A 21,619-nucleotide genomic window follows, 5' to 3' on the forward strand; every position below is an offset into this window, starting at 1 on the left:
AAGGGAGCCATAGAAAGGGTCCCGATGGCAGAAGTAGGCAGTGGTTGTTATTACCACTATTTTCGGATTCCATAGAAGAAGGGTCTTAGACCTATCTTGGATTTAAGGGACGTCTATAGGGAAATGCCTCCCTTGGCATGGTTACCCCTTAACTTTTTGCCTTTTGTTGATGCCAGTTATGATTGAAAGTGTGCTGGGGCCCTGCCAACCAGGCCCCAGCACAAGTGTTCTTTCCCTAGACTGTACCTTTGTTCCCACAATTGGCACAGCCCTGGCACACAGTTAAGTCCCTTGTAAAATGGTACCAAGGGCTCTGTGGCCAGGGAACTAAGGGCTGCAGCATGTCTTATGCCACCCTGGGGACCTCTCACTCAGCACATACACACAGCCTCACAGCTTGTGTGTGCCGTGGGGAGAAAACAAGTAAGTCGACATGGCACTCCCCTCAGGGTGCCATGCCCACGTCTCACTGCCTGTGGCATAGGTAAGTCACCCCTCTAGCAGGCCTTACAGCCCTAAGGCAGGGTGCACTATGCCACAGGTGAGGGCATAGTTGCATGAGCACTATGCCCCTACAGTGTCTAAGCCAAACCTTAGACATTGTAAGTGCAGGGTACCCATAAAGAGTATATGGTCTTGGAGTCTGTCAATTACGAAGTGCACAGTTTCATAATGGCTACACTGAGTTAAGGTCTCTCTGTAAGAAAGAAAAAAAGATAAAGACTGGGTCCAACCCTACCAAGGCAAAGCTCCAGGAGCTCTTGGCTGAGTTCACAAGGGACCACCCCTCTGATTTGGAGGATGCTCCTTCAGATGGGGAAATTAGTGAACAGGGCTACCCCCTCCTGTCCTAAATAGGGAACACAGGGTTCCCAGAACCCTGACTCCAAAAATCATTGCCAGAGAGCCTGGTTCTTCTACAGGGGAATCCAGTGCCTCTGAGAATTGAGGACAGCCTCAATGAAGAGGACATCCTGTTAGCCAGGATGGCCACGAGATTGGCTTTCGAGAAACAGCTCCTAGCCAAAGAAAGGGAAAGACAAGAGATGTGTTTAAGTCCCATTAATGGTGGCAGCAACATAAATTGGGTCAGAGAGAATACTGACATCCTAAAAATCCCCAAAGGGTTTGTAACTAAATATGAAGATGGTGATGACCTCACCAAGTAGTTCACAGCTTTTGAGAGGGCTTGTGCAACCAGAAAAGTAAGCAGATCTCACTGGGGAGCGCTCCTTTGGGAAATGTTCACTGGAAAGTGTAGGGATAGACTCCTCACACTTTCCGGTAAAGATGCAGAATCTTATGACCTCATGAAGGCTAATCTGATTGAGGGCTTTGGATTCTCAACTGAGGAGTACAGGATTAGGTCCAGGGGGGGCGCAAAAACCGTCAAGCCAGACCTGGGTTGATTTTGTTGACTTCTCAGTCAAAACACTGAATGGTTGGATAACTGGCAGTGGGAGGGGTAGCTTCCCCCAGCCACTGGTTTGCTTTGAAGGGCACATTTGGTTCCCTCCGTGCATAAACCAGTCCACACCGGTTTGTGGACCCCCCAGTCCCTACTCTGGCGTGAAACTGGACAATGGAAAGGGGAGTGATCACTCTCCTGCCCATAACCACCCAAGGGGTGGTGCCCAGAGCTCCTCCAGAGGGACCCTGGGTTCTGCCATCTTGATTCCAAGGTAGGCAAGGACCTCTGGGAGCATCTGAGTGGCCAGGCCAGGCAGGTGACATCAGAGGCACCCTCTGATAGGTAGTTACCTGGTTAGGGGACCAAGCCCCCTCTTTGGGCTATATAGGGTCTTCCTCTGGGGTGGGTACTCAGATTATGCTTGCAAGATTCCAGCAGGACTCCGCTGCAACTTCGGCTTCGACTTGTGGCCTCTGGAACTGCGACTGGACCCTCCAGGAACCTACAAGCTGCAGATCCTCAAGCAAGACTCTTCAACATTGTACCATCTGTTGTGTCTGGGACACCATCTCCTTACAAGGCAAACTTTATAATGTTCTTTTGTTGGTTCTGCCCTTTCAGTGTGTCTGTTTACTCAACCCCCTGTCTTTGTTGAAGTCACTAGTTGTAATGTGTTTTATTAAAGGTTTGACACGTGATTCCTCCCAAACTTATTTCTGGGGCCCCTGTGGGACCTTAACATTGTTTTGATATTCCTTATGGGACTTGCCCTTCAAAACGATGCACAGTTGCTCTTGAAGACTGGCGGCACTGAAAAGTCTCCTTATCGACATCACATTGGCAGGTCATGTGAGTGAGCCATAGATGCTTTTAACCGTCCTACCTTATTCCCAAATGTCTTTTCTGCCTACGGTTGTGATGCCCTTCCATATTTGCTAGTTGACTATTTTACCTCCATTATTTGCTCTCCCTAATCTCTCAAAAGAGGAGGAGAGACTCCAAGGCCTAGATCAAAAGAGGGCATTTAATTTTGACGTCATGCAAATGAACATCAGGTAGATAAGCCCTTCATCTGCTTATGAAGTGCAAGAAGGGCAGACACAGTGCAGAAGAGCACCCTGTCAGTGTTGGATTGTCCTCCGCATTAAGATTTGATATTTACCGTCCAAAAACAGCCCCTTCCCCCCGCCTCCCCCAAGGGTCTGAGTGTCCATTACATGAGTGCCAAGAAGACTGCAATGGCACTGGCATGAGTGTTGCTAGTTCTGGATATCTGCCAGGCTGCAATGCGGACATCATTGCATGTATTCTTAAAGCACTATAGGCTTAACAGCCACGTCCGACGCAAATACCAGTTTGCTCACTTCGTCCTGCAGGATCGTTATGTCTGAGTTGACTCCCCAAACCCTCCGCCTTTGGGAGGTTACCAGTTTGGTACCTGTTCTAAAGGTCGAAAGGTACATTTAAAAGTATCCCTCCATTCCTCTCTGCCTGTTGTGGAGAGGCCTCTTTTTACATCTAAAGTGGTCTCTATGGGTCACTAATTCTGTGGCTGCGCATGATAAGCATAATGTTGAGCGAGTAGTGGCGGGCCTGGAACGCTCGGTGTCCTTTTGGAATAGGTTGCCTCTCTGTGATGGGTCGGACAGCAGTGGCAAAGATGGTGTTCTTGCCTCTGTATTTATACTTGGTAGAGAACTTTTTATATCCATTGGCAGCACCCCTCTTTCGTCATTTGGACAGTCTGCTGATTGTTCTAGGGTGTGCCGGTCGATGAAGCAGGGTGGCACTGTCGGTGCTGCAGGGGGATCTTGATGGGGGGTGGGCTGGCGATTCCCAACATCAGATATTACTATTATGCAGCACATTTGCAACATGCTGCCAAGTGGATGACGGATGCTGATAACTGGGAGAAGAGGTTGTATGCTGGTATGTGCGGTCATTGGTGCATATACTGATGTCGGAGTGGGGGGGTAGATCTGAGCACGCAGTGCCCTGCCTGACCAGGATCACTGCTGGGATCTGGGAGCAGGTATTTAAACATGTACTCAGATGTGCCCCTTTTGATAGGGAGCTGAAGATATGGGATCTGGCCCCATTTCGGGATATGGTGAGGTCAATGTCGGCAGAGGCCTGGAGACTGGGAGGATGTGAGGTGGCTGGGGATCTTTATCCTAATGGTGAATTTCTATCCTTTACTGACGCTCAGGATCTGTTTGATCTGGGTCCTGGTCAATTTTTGCAATATGTGAAAATCGAGTGTGTGGCATGTGAGATCTGCAGTGGTTTTCTGGTCGCTCCTAGGGCATCCTCTGTACTGAACAGTTCGATTAATTGGGGCGAGGGGATGCTCTTGATTACTCAGTTTTATAAAGCTCTGCGGGAGGATCAACCAGGTGTGATAAGTGTGGGACGCAGAGCATGGGAATCTGATCTGGGGGAGCCCATAGCGGATGCTGATTAGGATTTGGTTTTGTCTTTGGTGCGTACGGTGTCGTATAACCATAGGTTCATGCTGTTGCATTTTAACTTTGTACACAGAACGTATCTCACACCCCGTCCACTAAACAGGATCGACCCGAATCGTAGAGCGTGCTGCCCTAGGTGTGGTGCGTTTGGTGCCTCCTTCCTACACCTGGCCTGGACTTGCAGGGCAGTATGACTTTTGGCAGGAAGTGGTAGCAGTGATTGAGGAGGTAACAGGATTGAGGTCAGAGGCAATGCCGATTACCTGTATCTTGGGAGGGGTGCGGAAGCCGCGGGGTAGGGGCGTTTCATGTAGACTGGCACAGCCAGCGTTGGTACTGGCCAAGCGTAGAGTAGCAATTGGTTGGATGAGCACCCGGAACCCGATGATCTCCAGCTGGCTGCGAGATTTACTGGAGTGGGGGGCGGCTGAGGAGCAGCATATGCGCTTGAGACGAAGAGATGAGAGGGCACTCGCTGATGTGGTGGCTTTGGGGTACATTATTGGAACGTTTCACCGGTGGGGCTGACATGAGCTCTATAAGCAGCGAGGAGGATGAGGGGGTGGGAATACACACCTCGCCCTATGAACAGGTGCCGACCAACTGTGGTTTCGATATGCTCCTACATGCATAAGTTGTTTAAAGCATGGTCTAATAAGGCTATGGGTTGGGAAGGTGGGATGGTGGATAAGATCTGTACAGTGGTTACGAGACTCTATTGACTTGAACTCTGGTGAATATGCCCTCTGGTACTCTTATGTAATGAAGATGTATTGTCCTGATGTAATGTAACCTGCACTATACCTTATGTTTCTGTTGGCTTGCACTTTTCAAAACTTAATAAAAACAGTTCAAAAAAAAGAAATAAAAAGTGGTCTCAAGCTGGAGCACACTGTCACCAGAAATTGTTCTACAATCTGCATCTAAGGGCATGGAAAGGGAAAGAGACAAGAAACTGAGTTCAGTCAGAAGAGATGATGGTTTTATGCAACTCCGCTCTGTCACTTCCATGGTGGTGCAGGGCTGCACAAAGCCACCTGCCGGCATGCAGCTCCTGTTGAAGCTCTCTTGATCAAGTCTGGCACTTGATACTTAAAAAGGTGAGAAATCTACAGTTGGATAAAATATCTACCAGAAAGTGTTCCTGAAGGTAATTTGTTGTTCAAGTCAGCCAATCGATCACTGTGCTAGCGTATTTGCTTCTCCACATCTTTCAAAAAGATGGAGAGGGTCCCTCGATTCAGCCCTAAGAGAAGATGGCCTTTAGCTTCTACATTGACTGCTCAATGGATGATCAGCTGTTTGTGTATTTTCATGGAGTTAAGAAAGGGAATGAAAGTGCATAAGAGGCCGCGGTCAAAGTAGTTTGTCCTCTGCATCATAATCAGCTTTGCACACCCCAAAAGGCTGGCGGGCTTATTCCAACTGGGCCAAGGCTACTGCAACAGCATTGGCAAATGGGGGTGCTGGTTCTTAATATCTATCAGGCTGATAACTTGGTATCACTGCACACGTTTACAAAGCACTTTGACCTTGACAGTCCGGTCTTATGCGAAGGCCCCAAGTCTTGCAGAGCATTTTGATCTTAGTCGACTCCCCAGCCCCTCCACATTTTGAAAGGTACTATGGAATCTATTCTGTGGTTAAAAGTATCCATCACAAGAATAAAGTTTATTACCTTCAGTGACACTGGTGGACAGCTAACCACATATTCACTGCTCTCCCTCATTTCTGTTCTGTTGTGGGCTGCTGAACATTCTATTGAAGTTCCACGTCAGAATTCGGCACGCTATCACACCACATTGTTCTCAGTGTGGTGCACCAGAGGGCACCTAAGAAGAAATCCAAGAAACTTTGCATGCAGGGTGGCATTTATATACAGCTTTGCTTTCAATTCTGATGTGACTACTGAGTCACAGTGGAGCCACAGCAGCAGCTGGCTACACAAAGCAACATTGCTTAATGTATTCTTTGGATCCACTCTGGAAAAAGGATAAAGGTGTTGAATCTGGTGTCAGAAAAGAGTATCTATCAGAAAGTGCGTTATCGAAGGTAAGTCATTTGCTGTTAACAGTTGTTCCCATCAATAATTTCTGTGGTTGTGCAAATTAATGTCCGTACATGTGGTTAGTTTTGAAGTTGTAAATATTGCTTTCAAAGCTTTGCATTGTCATATTTTTGCATAACCTGTTATGAGTTTGTCCGTGGGTTTATAGAAATAATCACTGTGACAAGGGCCCATAAATCAAAACTATGATAGCAATGAAAATACAGTCACAAGGTTGGTTCAGGTGAAGTATTCCCTCAACCTGCTTACCTGCCATACCAACTAGTTTGTATTATGCAGTGAATTCCAGTGTCTCCACATCTACATGTCTAGTTCTTCAGCATTGAATCTGCTATAGATTCACAAGCTTGAATATTCCACAAGATCACATTTGGGAGTCATATGTAATCAATATTCAGGAGCACAGTACCTTGCGTAAACAACCCTAGAAAGGTCACAGACACCATATTGCCTATCCACAGGGACCAGCACCCATCTCTGCTTCTCTCATTGGCGCCAACAGCTAGATATTTCACCACTTGTCAATATGCAGGGAACTCTCCGGAGCTCTGCTCCAGTGTTTTTCAAGAATTTTCAATACTGTTTGACAAGATTTCAGAAGATCATCATTCTTTTTTCTTATCTTCTGTCAAGAACTGTGGAATGTGAACTGAGTCCGACTGTCCATCCAGGGATTCTCTTGTCAAAAAAGTGTGAGAAATATGGAAACTGGAAAGTGTACAAGGATGCAAAGCATGTATTTTGCATTACCTTTGTATTGAATCTCCCAAAGTACTTACAAATTACGAGCGAGACCTATGTTGTGACTCAACATTGCTGAAATAGTAGGGTAGATCTTTACCTACCATGCCAGTGCATTCAGAGAAAGGGGCCTCTGAATTCCAGAATTTTCTGAAAAGTTTTCTTAAAAGGCATTTTCTGTGACGCTTAGACCATCTGAGTGTACACTGAAGCTTCAGTGTGCTGATCACCCCAAAAGGGGTTGAAAAGGCAAAAGAAATTTATCAAAGACCTTCTAATCTTCGATAACATGACAAAAAGACCAAACATTTCACCTTAGATCCCATATTCCAGCCACGAAAGGTGAGAGTTTACTGTCTCCCAAAGTGACAGCAGCACAGTCAACAACCTCTATCGACAAAGAAATTAAAACCAACTCCAATGTCAGCAGCATTGTCCGGTTCCTTTAGTCTACAGTGAGTGCCCTTGAATGTACAAGAGCTGGCTCTATAATGAAAAAACTGCCTCCGTTAAAATAGTCATGTATGCATCTGCGTCACCCTCTACTACTCAGTGAAGCACCTGCTTGCATAATACTATGGGTATTCAAGTCCTTCACCATCCTATGTGCCACCAAATCCACTGGAGGTCTTCCCTTGTGAGGCGGTGCTGTCTCTGCTTGAAAATTAATACCTTGACAGGGCGGGGCTGACCTCAATGGGTAATCTGTTTGAGGAAGGAACCCTCACTGACTTCCTGACCTTGTGGAAAGAGTTGGCTTACAGAGGGGTTGTTTCCTTACATGCCGAAGGATCTGTCCTGTATTACAGACATCTTGGCAAGTGACAGACACAGGACCTTCCACACATGCTGTACTACAAACCATCCATACGATAGGTCATTAGAAGACATTGATCACTTTATTGTACAGAGCGGCCTGGGAATATGCAGAAGTGATACTGCTACCCCGCAGACAATCCTGGGAAACCAAATTACAACAAGTCTTTAACAACAGGGAATGCCAACCCGTGCTGGAGTACCCCTCCAAGATCATGAGTAATGTTAATTTTAAACTAACCTTATCCAATTCGACATGGTACACAAGGGCCTACCGTGTGCCACTGAAGATGCATAAATCTTTCCCTCGAATAGGAGTCGGAACAACGCATGCTGGAACCACACATGCCTATACAACGCGGTCAGAACAACGACCGCGTTGTTACCACGACCCCCCCCCCCCCCCCCACACCCTGCCCCTAAAACCTAAACTACCCTGACCCCCCCCACCCTGCCCCTAAAACTAAAAATACCCCGACCTCCCCGCCCCTAAAATTACCGTGACCCCCCCACCCTCCTAAAACCTAAACTACCCCGACCCCCACCCCGCCACTAAAAACTAAAGATACCCTGTACCCCCTACCCCGCCTTTAAAAGTACAGCGCACCCCCTTAAACCTAAACTACCCTGTCCCCATCACTAAAAATACCCGACCCCCCCACACACCGAAACCGCCTGAAAAAAATAAAAATACTCCGACCCCCCCTACCCTGCCGCTAAAACTAAAAATACTCCGACCCCCCCCACCCCGCCCCTAAAACTAAATGCCTCAGCCCCCTTCCCCACCCCTAAACCACCCTGACCCACCCCACCCCTAAACTACCCCGACCCCCACCCCTAGAACTACTGTGACACCCCCCCCCCCCACTCCCCCTTCAAGCTTAAACTACCCCGGCCCCCGCCCCTAAAACTACCCCGACTCCGCCACCCCTAAAAACTATTTAAAAAAAAAAAATAGCCTGACCCCCCCACCCCGCCCCTAAAACTACCATGACCCCCCACCCTTAAAAACGAAAAAATAACCCGATCCCTCCCAGCCCTGCCCCTAAACCACCCCGACCCCCCCACCTCCTAAAGCTAAAAATACCCCAACCCCCCAACGCTGCCCCTAAAACGGCCCCTGCCCCACTTAGCTGATCACGTCCCCCGACAAAGCTGACTCTTCTTCTGTGCCTTAACCACGCATGTGCGTTGTTCAGCACATGCGTTTTTAAGGCACCGAACAAGGAAGTCCTGGTTAACGAAAGCGTTGTTCTGTTTTCATTGTTCACGACTTCGTTGTTCGGGAGTCGTGGTTGGAGAGGTTTCCCCTTCCCCTCGGTATCCCCAGATGCCATACTACACCAGCAGACCTCACACACATGCTATGAAGTTGTGTGATGTTAGGACTTTTTTGTTCTGGGATATTGGCTTTGCTTACCGAGGTCACTGACTGGTTGCTCCAGGACAGCCCTGGTGCCACCTGGTAGAATGTAGTCCCGACCCAAAAAGCTGAGATTAACAACTTGTGTCTTAGACCTGGCTCTTTTGCTCACTAAGAGGTCAACCACCAGACACTGGAAGCCTTCTGCCCCTTCCTCGATATTGTTGTGGCACACTGAAGTACAACATTGAGCACATGCTGAGAGGGGACCTCTTTGCGCCGGGAAAAGAAGCTTTGACTTGAACGTACACAGATTGCAGGCCTCGTGCATTGATTTGTGCAGGAACATTAGATCCTCTTTTCCAGTGGCAACAGGTCCCCTTAAATCATAGTCCTCTCATCATGACCTTTGCCAAACCACCAATTGTAATCCTGCTATCACACCCTCCCCCCACCCCTGCATTAATTTGCGATAACTCACCATAGCCCGCCCTCATAATTATCCCACTGTCTTACTGGGTAGCACATCCAGTAATCAAATATATATATGTGTGTGTGTGTGTGTTCGCCCTTAATGCTTACTAACATCAGATTGAGTCACCTATTGGTTCTGTAGGTGTTTTGTCAAATTCCAGTCCTGCTGTCGCCAGGTTCGTCCACAACTGATCAAATCTTGTCAAAAGTTCTGTCCTATATGCCAGGGATGCTTTGCTCCCATTCAGCCGTACAAGTGCCCTTTTGTGTTCACAGAAGTTGTTGCAGATGATGCAGCCCAACCTTGGAAGTTGGGGATACCAGCTTTTCTATACCTCGACGAATGGCTGTTGAAGGCGGGCTTGTCACAGACAGTTGTAGACCACCTCGAGACACCAGTGACGTTCTGGACATTTTTTTTAATATTATTTTTTAGAAGTTGTCTTGGATACTGTGAAGTTCAGGGCCTTGCCTCAATTGCAGAGTCTCCAGTATTTTTGGACTATGAGCCATATGTTTCAGTTTCAGTCTCAGTCCTGAATTTTGGTGAGAACTGCTCAGAGGCTTCTGGGCCTGTTAGCCTCATGCATCCTGCTGTACCAGTTTGCCAGGCAGCATATGGGGCCTCTGCAGTGGGATCTGATGTCTCAGTGGGCCCAGCACCAAGGAAACCTGTCTGATTTCATACAGGTTTCATAGGAAACTGCACAAGATCTTCAGTGGTGGTTGCTCGACTGCAACCTGACGAGAAGCACATCCTTCTCCTTTCTAAACCAGAGCTGATGGTGGTGATTGATGCATCACTGCTAGGTTGGGTGGGGGAGGGAAGTCATGTAGGAGAGTTGTATATCGGAGAACTCTGGTCTCTGAGGGAAGACTGACTCCACAATAGTCTGTTGCAGTTGTGGGCTATTTGCCTGGTATTGAATGCCTTCCCACTGCTCATCAAGGAGAGGCTGGTATAGGTTCTCATGGCCTAATCACTGTCATGTGGTACTGCAGCTAGCAGGGCAAAGTGGGGTCATGTGCCAGGAGGCTCTTCGCCTTTGGAGATGATTAGAACGTCAGGGCATCTCCTGTTTTGTGAACCACCCAGTGGGGTCATGGAGTATCAGGGCAGATTAATTTATCCAGATACAATCCAATTTGGCATAGGGCGTCTTTCTAACTGGCAAGAGCCCTGGCTAAATCTTTTCACCACTTTCGAGCACACATTCTCCATACTTTTGTGTTTTTGAAAAGGTCCTCCTTAGGAGATGCATTTTGACTGGTTTGGTCAAGGGACTCCCATATTCCTTCCCACCTCTGCCTCTCCTGCCTAGAGTTCTGAAAGATCATCAGGAATAACCAGGCCCAAGTCATCCTGGTAGCCTTGGATTGGACCAAGAGAGTATGGTACCTGTATCCTTTAAGCATGTTTGCTATCTGCCCAGTCCACCACATTGGGAGGGTCTTCTGTCCCAGCAGCAGGGCAGAGTTTTCCACCCGAGTCTGGGTAATCTATCCCTCCATGTGTGGAGATTGAGTGGCAGGCAGATTACGGCATTTGATTTGCCAACCAAAGTTGTGCCAGGCGCCCTTTCACAAAATCCAATTACACCAAGCAGTAGGAAAAATTTAGAACCTGCCCATTGGCATTAAGTCTAGAGTACAGACCCTTTGCAAGCCAAGTTGTTGGATATTTTGTTTTGTCTTTCGCCCAGCAATGCCTTGTGGTGGGCACTATTAAATGTAATTTATCAGCCCTTTGGGCCTTTCTTTGTTTACCAAACTAGCAATCCTTGTTTAAATCACCTGTTATGATGTGGTTTTTAAAAGGTTTTACACGCTTCCTCCCAAAAACTGTTGGATAGGCCAAAGTAGGACCTGAAATTGGTTGTGATGTTTCTCATGTGTACTCCCTTCAAGGTGTGATGCACAGCTGCTTGCTGCATTAGTTGACATGGAGGAATGTCTTTTTCCTTGTGATCACTTCAGCTTGTCACACTTCTGAGCTCCATGCTTTCTCAGTGCAACTGCCCTACTCCACCTTTTTTTCCTGACAAATTGCTGCTGAGGAACAGAGCGGACTTCTTGCCTGAATTTGACTCCTTTTCACGTTATGCAAATGATCACCTTCCAGACCTTCTTTGACCTGCCTCACCCATCGAAAGAGGAGGACAGACTCCTTTGATTGAATCCGAAATGAGATCTAAGCTTTTCCATCAATTGTACCAAGGAACATTGGGTGAATGATATTTGTGGGGTTCTTTGTGTCGAAGATAAGAAAAGTTGTGTAGGAAAGGACTTTCTTGAGGCGGATAGTCTTGTGTATTAAGATCTGCTACTCACTGGCCAAAAAGCAGCCCCCAGAAGGGCTTGAGGGCCCATTCCTCTGCAACTAAAGCTGCTATCACTGCATTGGCGAGCTTAGTGCTTATCCTTGACATCTGTCAGGTTGTGATGAGGATGTCGGTGCACACAATTACAAAACCCTAGTACCTTGACAGTCAGGTCCGACAGGAAGGGCAATTTGCTCATTGGTCCTGCAGTACTGTTTGGTCTGAGTGTACTTCACAGATAGTCAAACTTTGGGTAGGTACTACTTTGCAATTTTTTCTAAAGGTGAGGAGTCTGTGGTTCGAAGTATCTGTCAGAAGAACAAATTGCTTACCTTCGGCAATGCTCCTTCTGGTGAATAAAAGGAATAGAAAATGCACTGTATTTGCAGAGTTACACGGTAATGTATCCTATGGAGAAAACCACATACTTCCTATGGTCACTTGTCAATGACTTACAGGACTGTTCTCCTGGACTTGAGGTAAGTAGGGGGCAAGGTCCAAGGCAGCACCAACAGGTCACTTTGGTCGGCTCTGGGGCGTCTGGGTGCAGAGGTGCATTTTGGCATTGGGAGCCCCGTTCAAGTCAGTGGGAAACGGTGCTGATGAGAAGAGGCTGCAAACTGACTGGGGGCCTGTCCAGTTGAACCCGCAGGGGGTGCTCAGGCCTCGAGGATCTCAGGCAATCAGGGACTTGTGTGCAGCGGTGCTTTGTCTGGCGGGTCGGCAGGAGGCTCTTGCTGTTCTCGGTTTCCTGTAGAAAGAGGCTTCAGGCAAACTTGCATGTCTCTCCCCATCAATAGATATGCCAATTTGGGCTCAGTACAATTTATCAGTGGCAAATCACTTTCATTCCAGCTAGGGTCATGTGCAATGCAGTCAATTAATCTGATGGTACTAATGTTGGGCAATAGAATGTCAGTTGGTTATTGATGAGTGATTGCATCTTTTCTCTCTACCTAGATGATGAAATGATGGCAACAGAGGCTCAGCCGCCACCCGCACCAGCATCCGCCGAACTCTCAGAGCTGGGGTTGTGTTTAATGAAAGAAGAGGTAAGATAGTTCTGCCAAGTACCGGCTTTTCTCCAGTATCTGATTACGTATGAACTTGTGAGTTTTGGGTAGTGTATCCCACAGGATCCTATCACAGGTTTCTGGAGCATTGTTGGGATTACAAATTGAACCATTAGTATGATATTCTCTACTGCTTCTTAAATTTAAATCTTAAATTTGACTCTAGCATACCTGTAGTTTCTGCCAAATTGTAAGGAACGATGATGTCAGGCACTCCTAACACTCTCCATTCATTGCCACATTTCAGCTGATCACTGACAAAAGAAACCTTTGCTGCATTTTTAATCGAGAGTTGTTCACCCAGTTGGCTCATCTCTGAAAATATCCCCAGTTTCAGATTTGATCTAAAAAACACATACAGCACTGAAGACTTCCCTTCATGGTTCAAGGCACATCCCTTGGCCATTCAGGAGCAGAAACTAAAATGGAGGCACTTTTCCGGTTCTGTGGCTCCAGACCAGTTTTCATACTCAAGAGAAGGGGGAAACCTGTAACCTTGTGTTCGATGGCATCTGTCGCTGGAGATACACATGTTGTGCATAGCCCGCCATCTGGTGTTGGGTCGGAGTGTTACAAGTTGTTTTTCTTCGAAGAAGTCTTTCGAGTCACGGGACCGAGTGACTCCTCCTCTTCGTCTCCATTGCGCATGGGCGTCGACTCCATCTTCGATTGTTTTTTTTCCGCCATCGGGTTCGGACGTGTTCCTGTCGCTCCGAGTTTCGGAACGGAAAGTTAGCTATCTATCGGAAGATTACGTCGGTATTGTTGCGTTCGGGATCGGCTTAGATTGAATCGACACCGCATCGAAGATTGAAGAGCTCCGGTGCCCTTCGGGGTAGCTTTCGATCCCCCGTGGGGGCCTGGTCGGCCCGACCGCGTGTACAACAACGCTGATGGAACGGACCCCGTTCCGTTTCTGTCCCAAATGCCACAACAAATACCCGTATACAGACCAACATTTGGTCTGTAACCTGTGCCTGTCGCCTGAGCACAGTGAAGAGACTTGCGAGGCCTGTCGTGCGTTCCGGTCCCGAAAGACACTTCGTGACCGTCGAGCCAGAAGACTTCAGATGGCATCCACGCCGACAGCGCACCGAGAGTTCGAGGAACAAGAGGAAGAAGAAACCTTCTCGATCCACGAATCGGACTCCGAGGAATTCGACGATCCAAGAACTGTGAGTAAGACGTCGAAGAAACAAAAGAAAAGTGACAAGGCCCAGGGGACGCCACTGCCACCAGGCCATGGCTCGACCCATAAATTCGGTGACCGACCATCGGCACCGAAAAAGGCCGACACAGTGCCGAGATCGTCCGACTCCGGTCGAGACACCGGCACGCAGCCTTCTCGGGACCGAGAAAGTGCTGCTGAAAAGGATCGACGCCGAGATAGCGGTGCCGAAACGGCTCGACGCCGAGACAGCGGCACCGAGGAAGATCGACGCCGAGAGGTTTCGACTCTAAAAAAGAAGAAGGTCACCTCGGAGCCGAAAAAGCATACAGACAGGGTTTCGGTGCCGAAACGACCCGCAACCGACCCAGTTACCGGTTCCTATTCAGAGGAGCAGTCCTTGTCCTCTCAGATGCGAAAGCATAGATTTGAGGAAGAGTTGCAATCCACCGAAGTGGACCATACGCAGAAACGTATTTTCATACAGGAAGGAACAGGGAAAATAAGCACCCTTCCCCCTATTAGGAGAAAAAGGAGACTGGAGTTTCAAACAGACCAAGCACCACAAACAAAAATGGTGAAAAAGGTAACTCCGCCACCTTCTCCTCCACCTGTAACTAACGTTTCACCAGCACAAACTCCATCACATTCCCCGGCTCACACCACCGTGAGCCAAGGTGACCAGGACCAAGACGCTTGGGACTTATACGATTCCCCAGTGTCTGACAACAGTCCAGAAGCGTATCCCACAAAGCCCTCACCACCAGAAGACAGCACAGCTTATTCACAAGTGGTGGCTAGAGTGGCAGAGTTCCACAACGTAAACTTCCACTCAGAACCAGTCGAGGATGACTTCTTATTCAACACCCTCTCATCCACCCACAGCTCCTACCAAAGCCTGCCTATGCTCCCAGGAATGCTTCGGCACGCAAAGGAAATCTTCAAGGAGCCGGTCAAGAGTAGGGCAATCACACCAAGGGTTGAAAAGAAATACAAAGCGCCTCCCACAGACCCTGTTTTCATCACCACACAGCTGCCACCAGATTCTGTCGTAGTAGGAGCAGCTCGCAAGAGAGCCAACTCACACACATCTGGGGATGCACCACCCCCAGATAAAGAGAGCCGCAAGTTCGATGCAGCCGGAAAGAGAGTCGCAGTACAAGCTGCAAACCAGTGGCGCATCGCTAACTCTCAAGCACTACTTGCGCGCTATGACAGAGCCCATTGGGACGAGATGCAACACCTCATTGAGCATCTACCCAAGGAACTACAAAAGAGGGCGAAACAGGTGGTTGAGGAAGGACAGAACATATCCAATAATCAGATACGCTCCTCTATGGACGCGGCAGACACAGCTGCAAGGACAATTAACACATCTGTGACTAAAAGAAGGCACGCATGGCTAAGAACGTCTGGTTTTAAACCAGAGATACAGCAGGTAGTGCTCAATATGCCCTTCAATGAGAAACAACTGTTCGGACCAGAGGTGGACACGGCAATTGAGAAACTGAAAAAGGACACTGACACTGCTAAAGCCATGGGCGCGCTCTACTCCCCGCAGAGCAGAGGCACTTACAGCACCTTCCGCAAGACAACCTTTAGAGGGGGGTTTCGGGGTCAGGCCACACAAGCCAGCACCTCACAGGCAACACCGTCTAGCTACCAGGGACAGTACAGGGGAGGTTTTCGGGGCCAATATAGAGGGGGACAATTCCCTAGGAATAGGGGAAAATTTCAATGCCCCAAAACCCCTACAACCAAGCAGTGACTCACATGTCACTCATCCCCTCCACACAACACCACTGGGGGGAAGAATAGGTCATTACTACCAAGCATGGAAAGAAATAACTACAGACACTTGGGTCTTAGCAATTATCCAACATGGTTATTGCATAGAATTTCTACAATTCCCTCCAAACATACCACCAAAAGCACAGAATTTATCGAAACAACATTCCGACCTTCTGGAAATAGAAGTCCAAGCATTGTTGCAAAAGAATGCAATCGAACTAGTACCAAAGTCACAAATAAACACAGGAGTTTATTCACTCTACTTCTTAATACCAAAAAAGGACAAAACACTGAGACCAATCCTAGACCTCAGAATACTAAACACCTACATCAAATCAGATCACTTTCACATGGTCACGCTACAAGAAGTGTTACCATTGATAAAACTACAGGACTACATGACAACCTTAGACCTCAAAGACGTGTATTTCCATATACCAATACATCAGTCGCACAGGAAATACCTAAGGTTTGTATTCAAAGGAATACATTACCAGTTCAAAGTATTGCCGTTTGGTTTAACAACCGCACCAAGAGTCTTTACAAAATGTCTAGCAGTAGTGGCTGCACACATCAGAAGGCAGCAAATACACGTATTCCCGTATCTAGACGACTGGCTAATCAAGACCAACTCACTGACAAGGTGCTCAAACCACACAAATCAGGTCATACAAAACCTCTACAAACTTGGTTTCACCGTCAACTTTGCAAAATCACACATTCTGCCTTGCAAGGTACAACAATACCTAGGAGCCATAATAGACACAACAAAAGGACTAGCCCCTCCAAGTCCACAAAGAATTCAAAATTTCAACAGTATCATACAACGCATGTACCCAACACAAAAAGTACAAGCAAAATGATATTACAACTCCTAGGCATGATGTCCTCATGCATAGCCATTGTCCCGAACGCAAGACTGCACATGAGGCCCTTACAACAGTGCCTAGCATCACAATGGTCACAAGCACAGGGTCACCTTTTAGATCTGGTGTTGATAGACCGCCAAACATATCTCTCGCTTCTATGGTGGAACAGTATAAATTTAAACAAAGGGCGGCCTTTCCAAGACCCAGTGCCACATTACGTAATAACAACAGATGCTTCCATGACGGGGTGGGGAGCACACCTCGATCAACACAGCATACAAGGACAATGGAACGTTCATCAAACAAAACTGCATATAAATCACCTAGAACTGCTAGCAGTTTTTCAAGCACTAAAGGCTTTCCAACCAATCATAACTCACAAATACATTCTTGTCAAAACAGACAACATGACAACAATGTATTATCTAAACAAACAGGGGGGGACACACTCAACGCAGTTGAACCTTCTAGCACAGAAGATATGGCGATGGGCAATTCACAACCACATTCGCCTAATAGCACAGTTTATTCCAGGGATCCAGAATCAACTTGCAGACAATCTCTCTCGAGATCACCAACAGGTCCACGAATGGGAAATTCACCCCCAAATTCTAAACACTTACTTCAGACTTTGGGGAACGCCTCAAATAGACTTGTTTGCAACAAAAGAGAACGCAAAATGCCAAAACTTCGCATCCAGATACCCACACAGGCAGTCCCAGGGCAATGCCCTATGGATGAACTGGTCAGGGATATTTGCATACGCTTTTCCCCCTCTCCCTCTCCTTCCTTATCTAGTAAACAAATTGAGTCAAAACAAACTCAAACTCATATTGATAGCACCAACTTGGGCAAGGCAACCCTGGTACACAACACTGCTAGACCTATCAGTAGTACCCCACATCAAATTGCCCAACAGGCCAGATCTGTTAACACAACACAACCAACAGATCAGGCATCCAGATCCAGCATCGCTGAATCTAGCAATCTGGCTCCTGAAATCCTAGAATTCGGACACTTAGAACTTACCCAAGAATGTATGGAGGTCATAAAGCAAGCCAGAAGGCCATCCACTAGGCACTGCTATGCAAGCAAATGGAAAAGGTTTGTTTGCTACTGCCATCATAATCAAATCCAACCATTACACGCATCTCCAAAGGATGTAGTGGGTTACTTGCTACACTTACAAAAATCTAACCTAGCTTTCTCTTCCATTAAAATACACCTTGCGGCAATATCTGCATACCTGCAGGTTACCTATTCAACTTCACTATATAGGATACCAGTCATTAAAGCATTTATGGAAGGCCTTAAAAGAATTATACCACCAAGGACACCACCCGTTCCTTCATGGAACCTCAATGTTGTCCTAACAAGACTCATGGGTCCACCTTTCGAACCCATGCACTCTTGCGAAATACAGTTCCTAACCTGGAAAGTTGCATTTCTCATCGCCATCACATCTCTACGAAGAGTAAGCGAAATTCAAGCGTTTACAATACAAGAACCTTTTATCCAACTACACAAAAATAAGGTAGTCCTAAGGACTAATCCTAAATTTTTACCAAAGGTTATTTCACCGTTCCACTTAAATCAAACGGTAGAACTACCAGTGTTCTTCCCACAGCCAGATTCCGTAGCTGAGAGGGCACTACATACATTAGATGTCAAAAGAGCATTAATGTACTACATTGACAGAACAAAAGACATCAGGAAAACTAAACAACTATTTATTGCATTCCAAAAACCTCATGCAGGAAACCCAATATCAAAACAAGGTATAGCCAGATGGATAGTTAAGTGCATCCAAATCTGCTACCTTAAAGCAAAACGACAGCTGCCCATTACACCAAGGGCACACTCAACCAGAAAGAAAGGTGCTACCATGGCCTTTCTAGGAAATATTCCAATGAACGAAATATGTAAGGCAGCCACATGGTCTACGCCTCACACGTTCACCAAGCACTACTGTATAGACGTGCTATCCGCACAACAAGCCACAGTAGGTCAAGCCGTGTTAAGAACCTTATTTCAAACTACTTTCACTCCTACAGGCTGAGCCACCGCTTTTGGGGAGATAACTGCTTACTAGTCTATGCACAACATGTGTATCTCCAGCGACAGATGCCATCGAACTGAAAATGTCACTTACCCAGTGTACATCTGTTCGTGGCATCAGTCGCTGAAGATTCACATGTGCCCACCCGCCTCCCCGGGAGCCTGTAGCAGTTCGGAAGTTAGCTTAAGCTTTGTACATTTGTAAATATATTATTTAAACCTTTAATAGGTACATACTTAGTCACTCCATTGCATGGGCACTGTTACTACAACACAACTCCTACCTCACCCTCTGCGGGGAAAACAATCGAAGATGGAGTCGACGCCCATGCGCAATGGAGACGAAGAGGAGGAGTCACTTGGTCCCGTGACTCGAAAGACTTCTTCGAAGAAAAACAACTTGTAACACTCCGACCCAACACCAGATGGCGGGCTATGCACAACATGTGAATCTTCAGCGACTGATGCCACGAACAGATGTACACTGGGTAAGTGACATTTTCATTCTCCTTGCTACTCCTGCTGAAATCAAACAAGAATATAAAGCTCCTTAGTTCATATGGTTTCAGAATCCATGTTTGTTGGAAGTTGGCTCTGTATATACTATCTCAAAGTGAGAGATAGTGTGCACAGAGTCCAAGGGTTCCCCTTAAAGATTGATAGTGGCAAAACTAGATAATACTAATGCTCTATTTTGTGGTAGTGTGGTCGAGCAGTAGGCTTATCAGAGGGTAGTGTTAAGCATTTGTTGTACACACATAAATACATAAATTGTAAGGTACTTCACACAGGTAAGTATGGAACTTTGAATTAAAACAGTAGTATACACAGTTTTGGGAAAAATGTCAATAAGCTATTTTAAAAGTGGACACAGGGCAAAAAATCAACAGTTCCTGGGGGACGTAAGTAATAGTTACTTTTTCAGGTAAGTAAAGCACTTTGAAGTCAAGTCTCCTGGGCATAGGCAGCCCACCGTTGGGGGTTAAAGGCAACCCCAAGCCCTTAGACTGGTGGTAACAATGATGGGGGTCTTCTCAGGAGCCCCCTGAGTGCATGGAATCATACTTCCAATACTTACAACAGTATTGGGGCATGATTCTGACATGTTTGATACCAAACATGCCCAGGTTCAGTGTTACCATTATGTAGCTGTATCCAGTACATGTGTAAAATGGTATCCCGCACTCACAGTCCTGGAAAATGGAACTGGAGTTTGTGGGGGCACCTCTGCTAGTGCAGGGGTGCCCTCACGCACAGGTACCTGCACCCTGCCCTCTGGGCTGAGAGGGCCTACCATGGGGTGACTTACAGTGACCTGGTGCAGTGACCAGTAGTGAAAACAGGTGCATGCACCCGTTTTACGCAGACTGCAATAGGAGGCCTGCAGAGCCCCTTGCATGGGCTCCATATGGGTGGCAAAATAACTGCTGCAGCCCATAGGGATTCCCTGGGTACCCCAATGCCCCCTGGGTACCATATACTAGGGACTTGCATAGGGGGACCAGTATGCCAAATGTGGGAAGAAAAAGGTACAGTTAGCAAAATGTACAGGCCAGAGCATAACCTCTGGGGTCCTAGTTAGCAGGATCCCAGTGGACACAGTCAAACACACTGACAGGCAGAAAATGGGGGTAATCATGCCAAGAAAGAGGGCACTTTCCTACAACACCAGAGGCTGGTAGGTTTTCAGAGGGCACCTCCAGGATGCCCTCTGGGTGCATGTATTGAAAAATCCATCACTGGAATCAGTGTGGGAACATGCCCATCTTCAGTAAAGCCGCCATGTAGCTGGGAAACGCGTATTGACCAGTGTCCGGCACATACATTTAAAATAGCTTCCCTAGTCGGTTGTAGTAGTAATAGGACTGACCAGCATACGGGCACTTGTGCTCATGCAGATATGCCCACATATATAATAGTAAGCATCCTGCCTTTGGGCTGTCAGGCCTGCTGTTTGGTGGTGGCAGGACTGGTCAGTCAGCAAACTGGTAGATGGTAGGTTTTCAGGTAGCCCTCCAAGGTGCCCTCTGCATGTATTCATCACTGACATCATTGAGGGTTTATTAATACAAGATGTTTGATATCAAACATCCCTATTTTCAGTGAAGTCATCGTGTAGCTGGGGAACTTGTATTGACCAATGTCCACTACGTACTTAAAATGACTTCCTCACCATGTCTAAGAATCGACAAAGACGTAGCAGAGGCATATCAGCTCCTGCAGATATGCCCTCTCATGTAATATAATGCACCCTGCCTTAGGGCTGTAAGGCCTTCTATAGGGGTGGCTTACATATATTGCACGTAGTGTTAGGGGACAGGGCACATGGGCTGTGTGCCATGTTGTGTTTTCTCTTTTAGCTGCACCAAGACATGCAGCCTGCAATGGCAGTCTGCATGTGCTGAGTGAGGGTCCCAGAGGGTGGCACAATACATGCTGCAGCCCTTGGGGACCCTCTTTGGTACCCATGCCCTAGGTACCAGGGGTACCATTTACTGGGGACGTACAGGGTGGTCAAAGGTATTGCCAGTTGGGAAAAATTGCACAGTCTTATGGACCGAGATCTGGCACTTGGGACATGGTTAGCAGGAACCCAGTGCACTTTCAGTTAAGATTGCATCATTTACCTGGCAAAAGGTTGGGGTGACCATGTCAAAGCGCAGCTGTTTCCTACAGAAACTCAGTAAAAATAGTGCATCAATTTACAGATTACTAAAAACCCAAGTGAAAAGCAACAAAATATCTTAACTGCATCATGAAGGGACATTATAACCAAAGAAAGTTTTCAAAACAGTGACATAAGGGTAAGTGTTAAGATACAGAAAAGAATAAAGTGAAGCTGCTTTTATCAAACAGTAATCATAGCAACACAAAAAAACAATTGCACCCGCTAATTTAAGGTTGATAGTTATTGGACTCTGTTGAAGCATGTAGACTGGTATTTCAATACATTACAAGGAATCTCACCGTTCTCTCGTAGGGGATCTCCATTGAAGTC

At 47.0% G+C, this 21,619-nt stretch overlaps 1 protein-coding gene across 1 annotated transcript in view; it reads left to right on the forward strand.

Moving 5' to 3' along the window:
• Positions 1–21,619, forward strand: part of XPO5 (exportin 5) — a 579,115-nt gene that overhangs the window by 523,923 nt on the left and 33,573 nt on the right. Inside the window, exon 28 of the mRNA XM_069236247.1 lies at positions 12,623–12,714. Coding sequence (XP_069092348.1) covers positions 12,623–12,714 — 92 coding nt within the window. The remainder of the gene's footprint in view (positions 1–12,622; positions 12,715–21,619) is intronic.

Source organism: Pleurodeles waltl, chromosome 5 (genome assembly GCF_031143425.1).
Source record: "Pleurodeles waltl isolate 20211129_DDA chromosome 5, aPleWal1.hap1.20221129, whole genome shotgun sequence".
Taxonomy (NCBI): Eukaryota; Metazoa; Chordata; class Amphibia; order Caudata; family Salamandridae; genus Pleurodeles; species Pleurodeles waltl.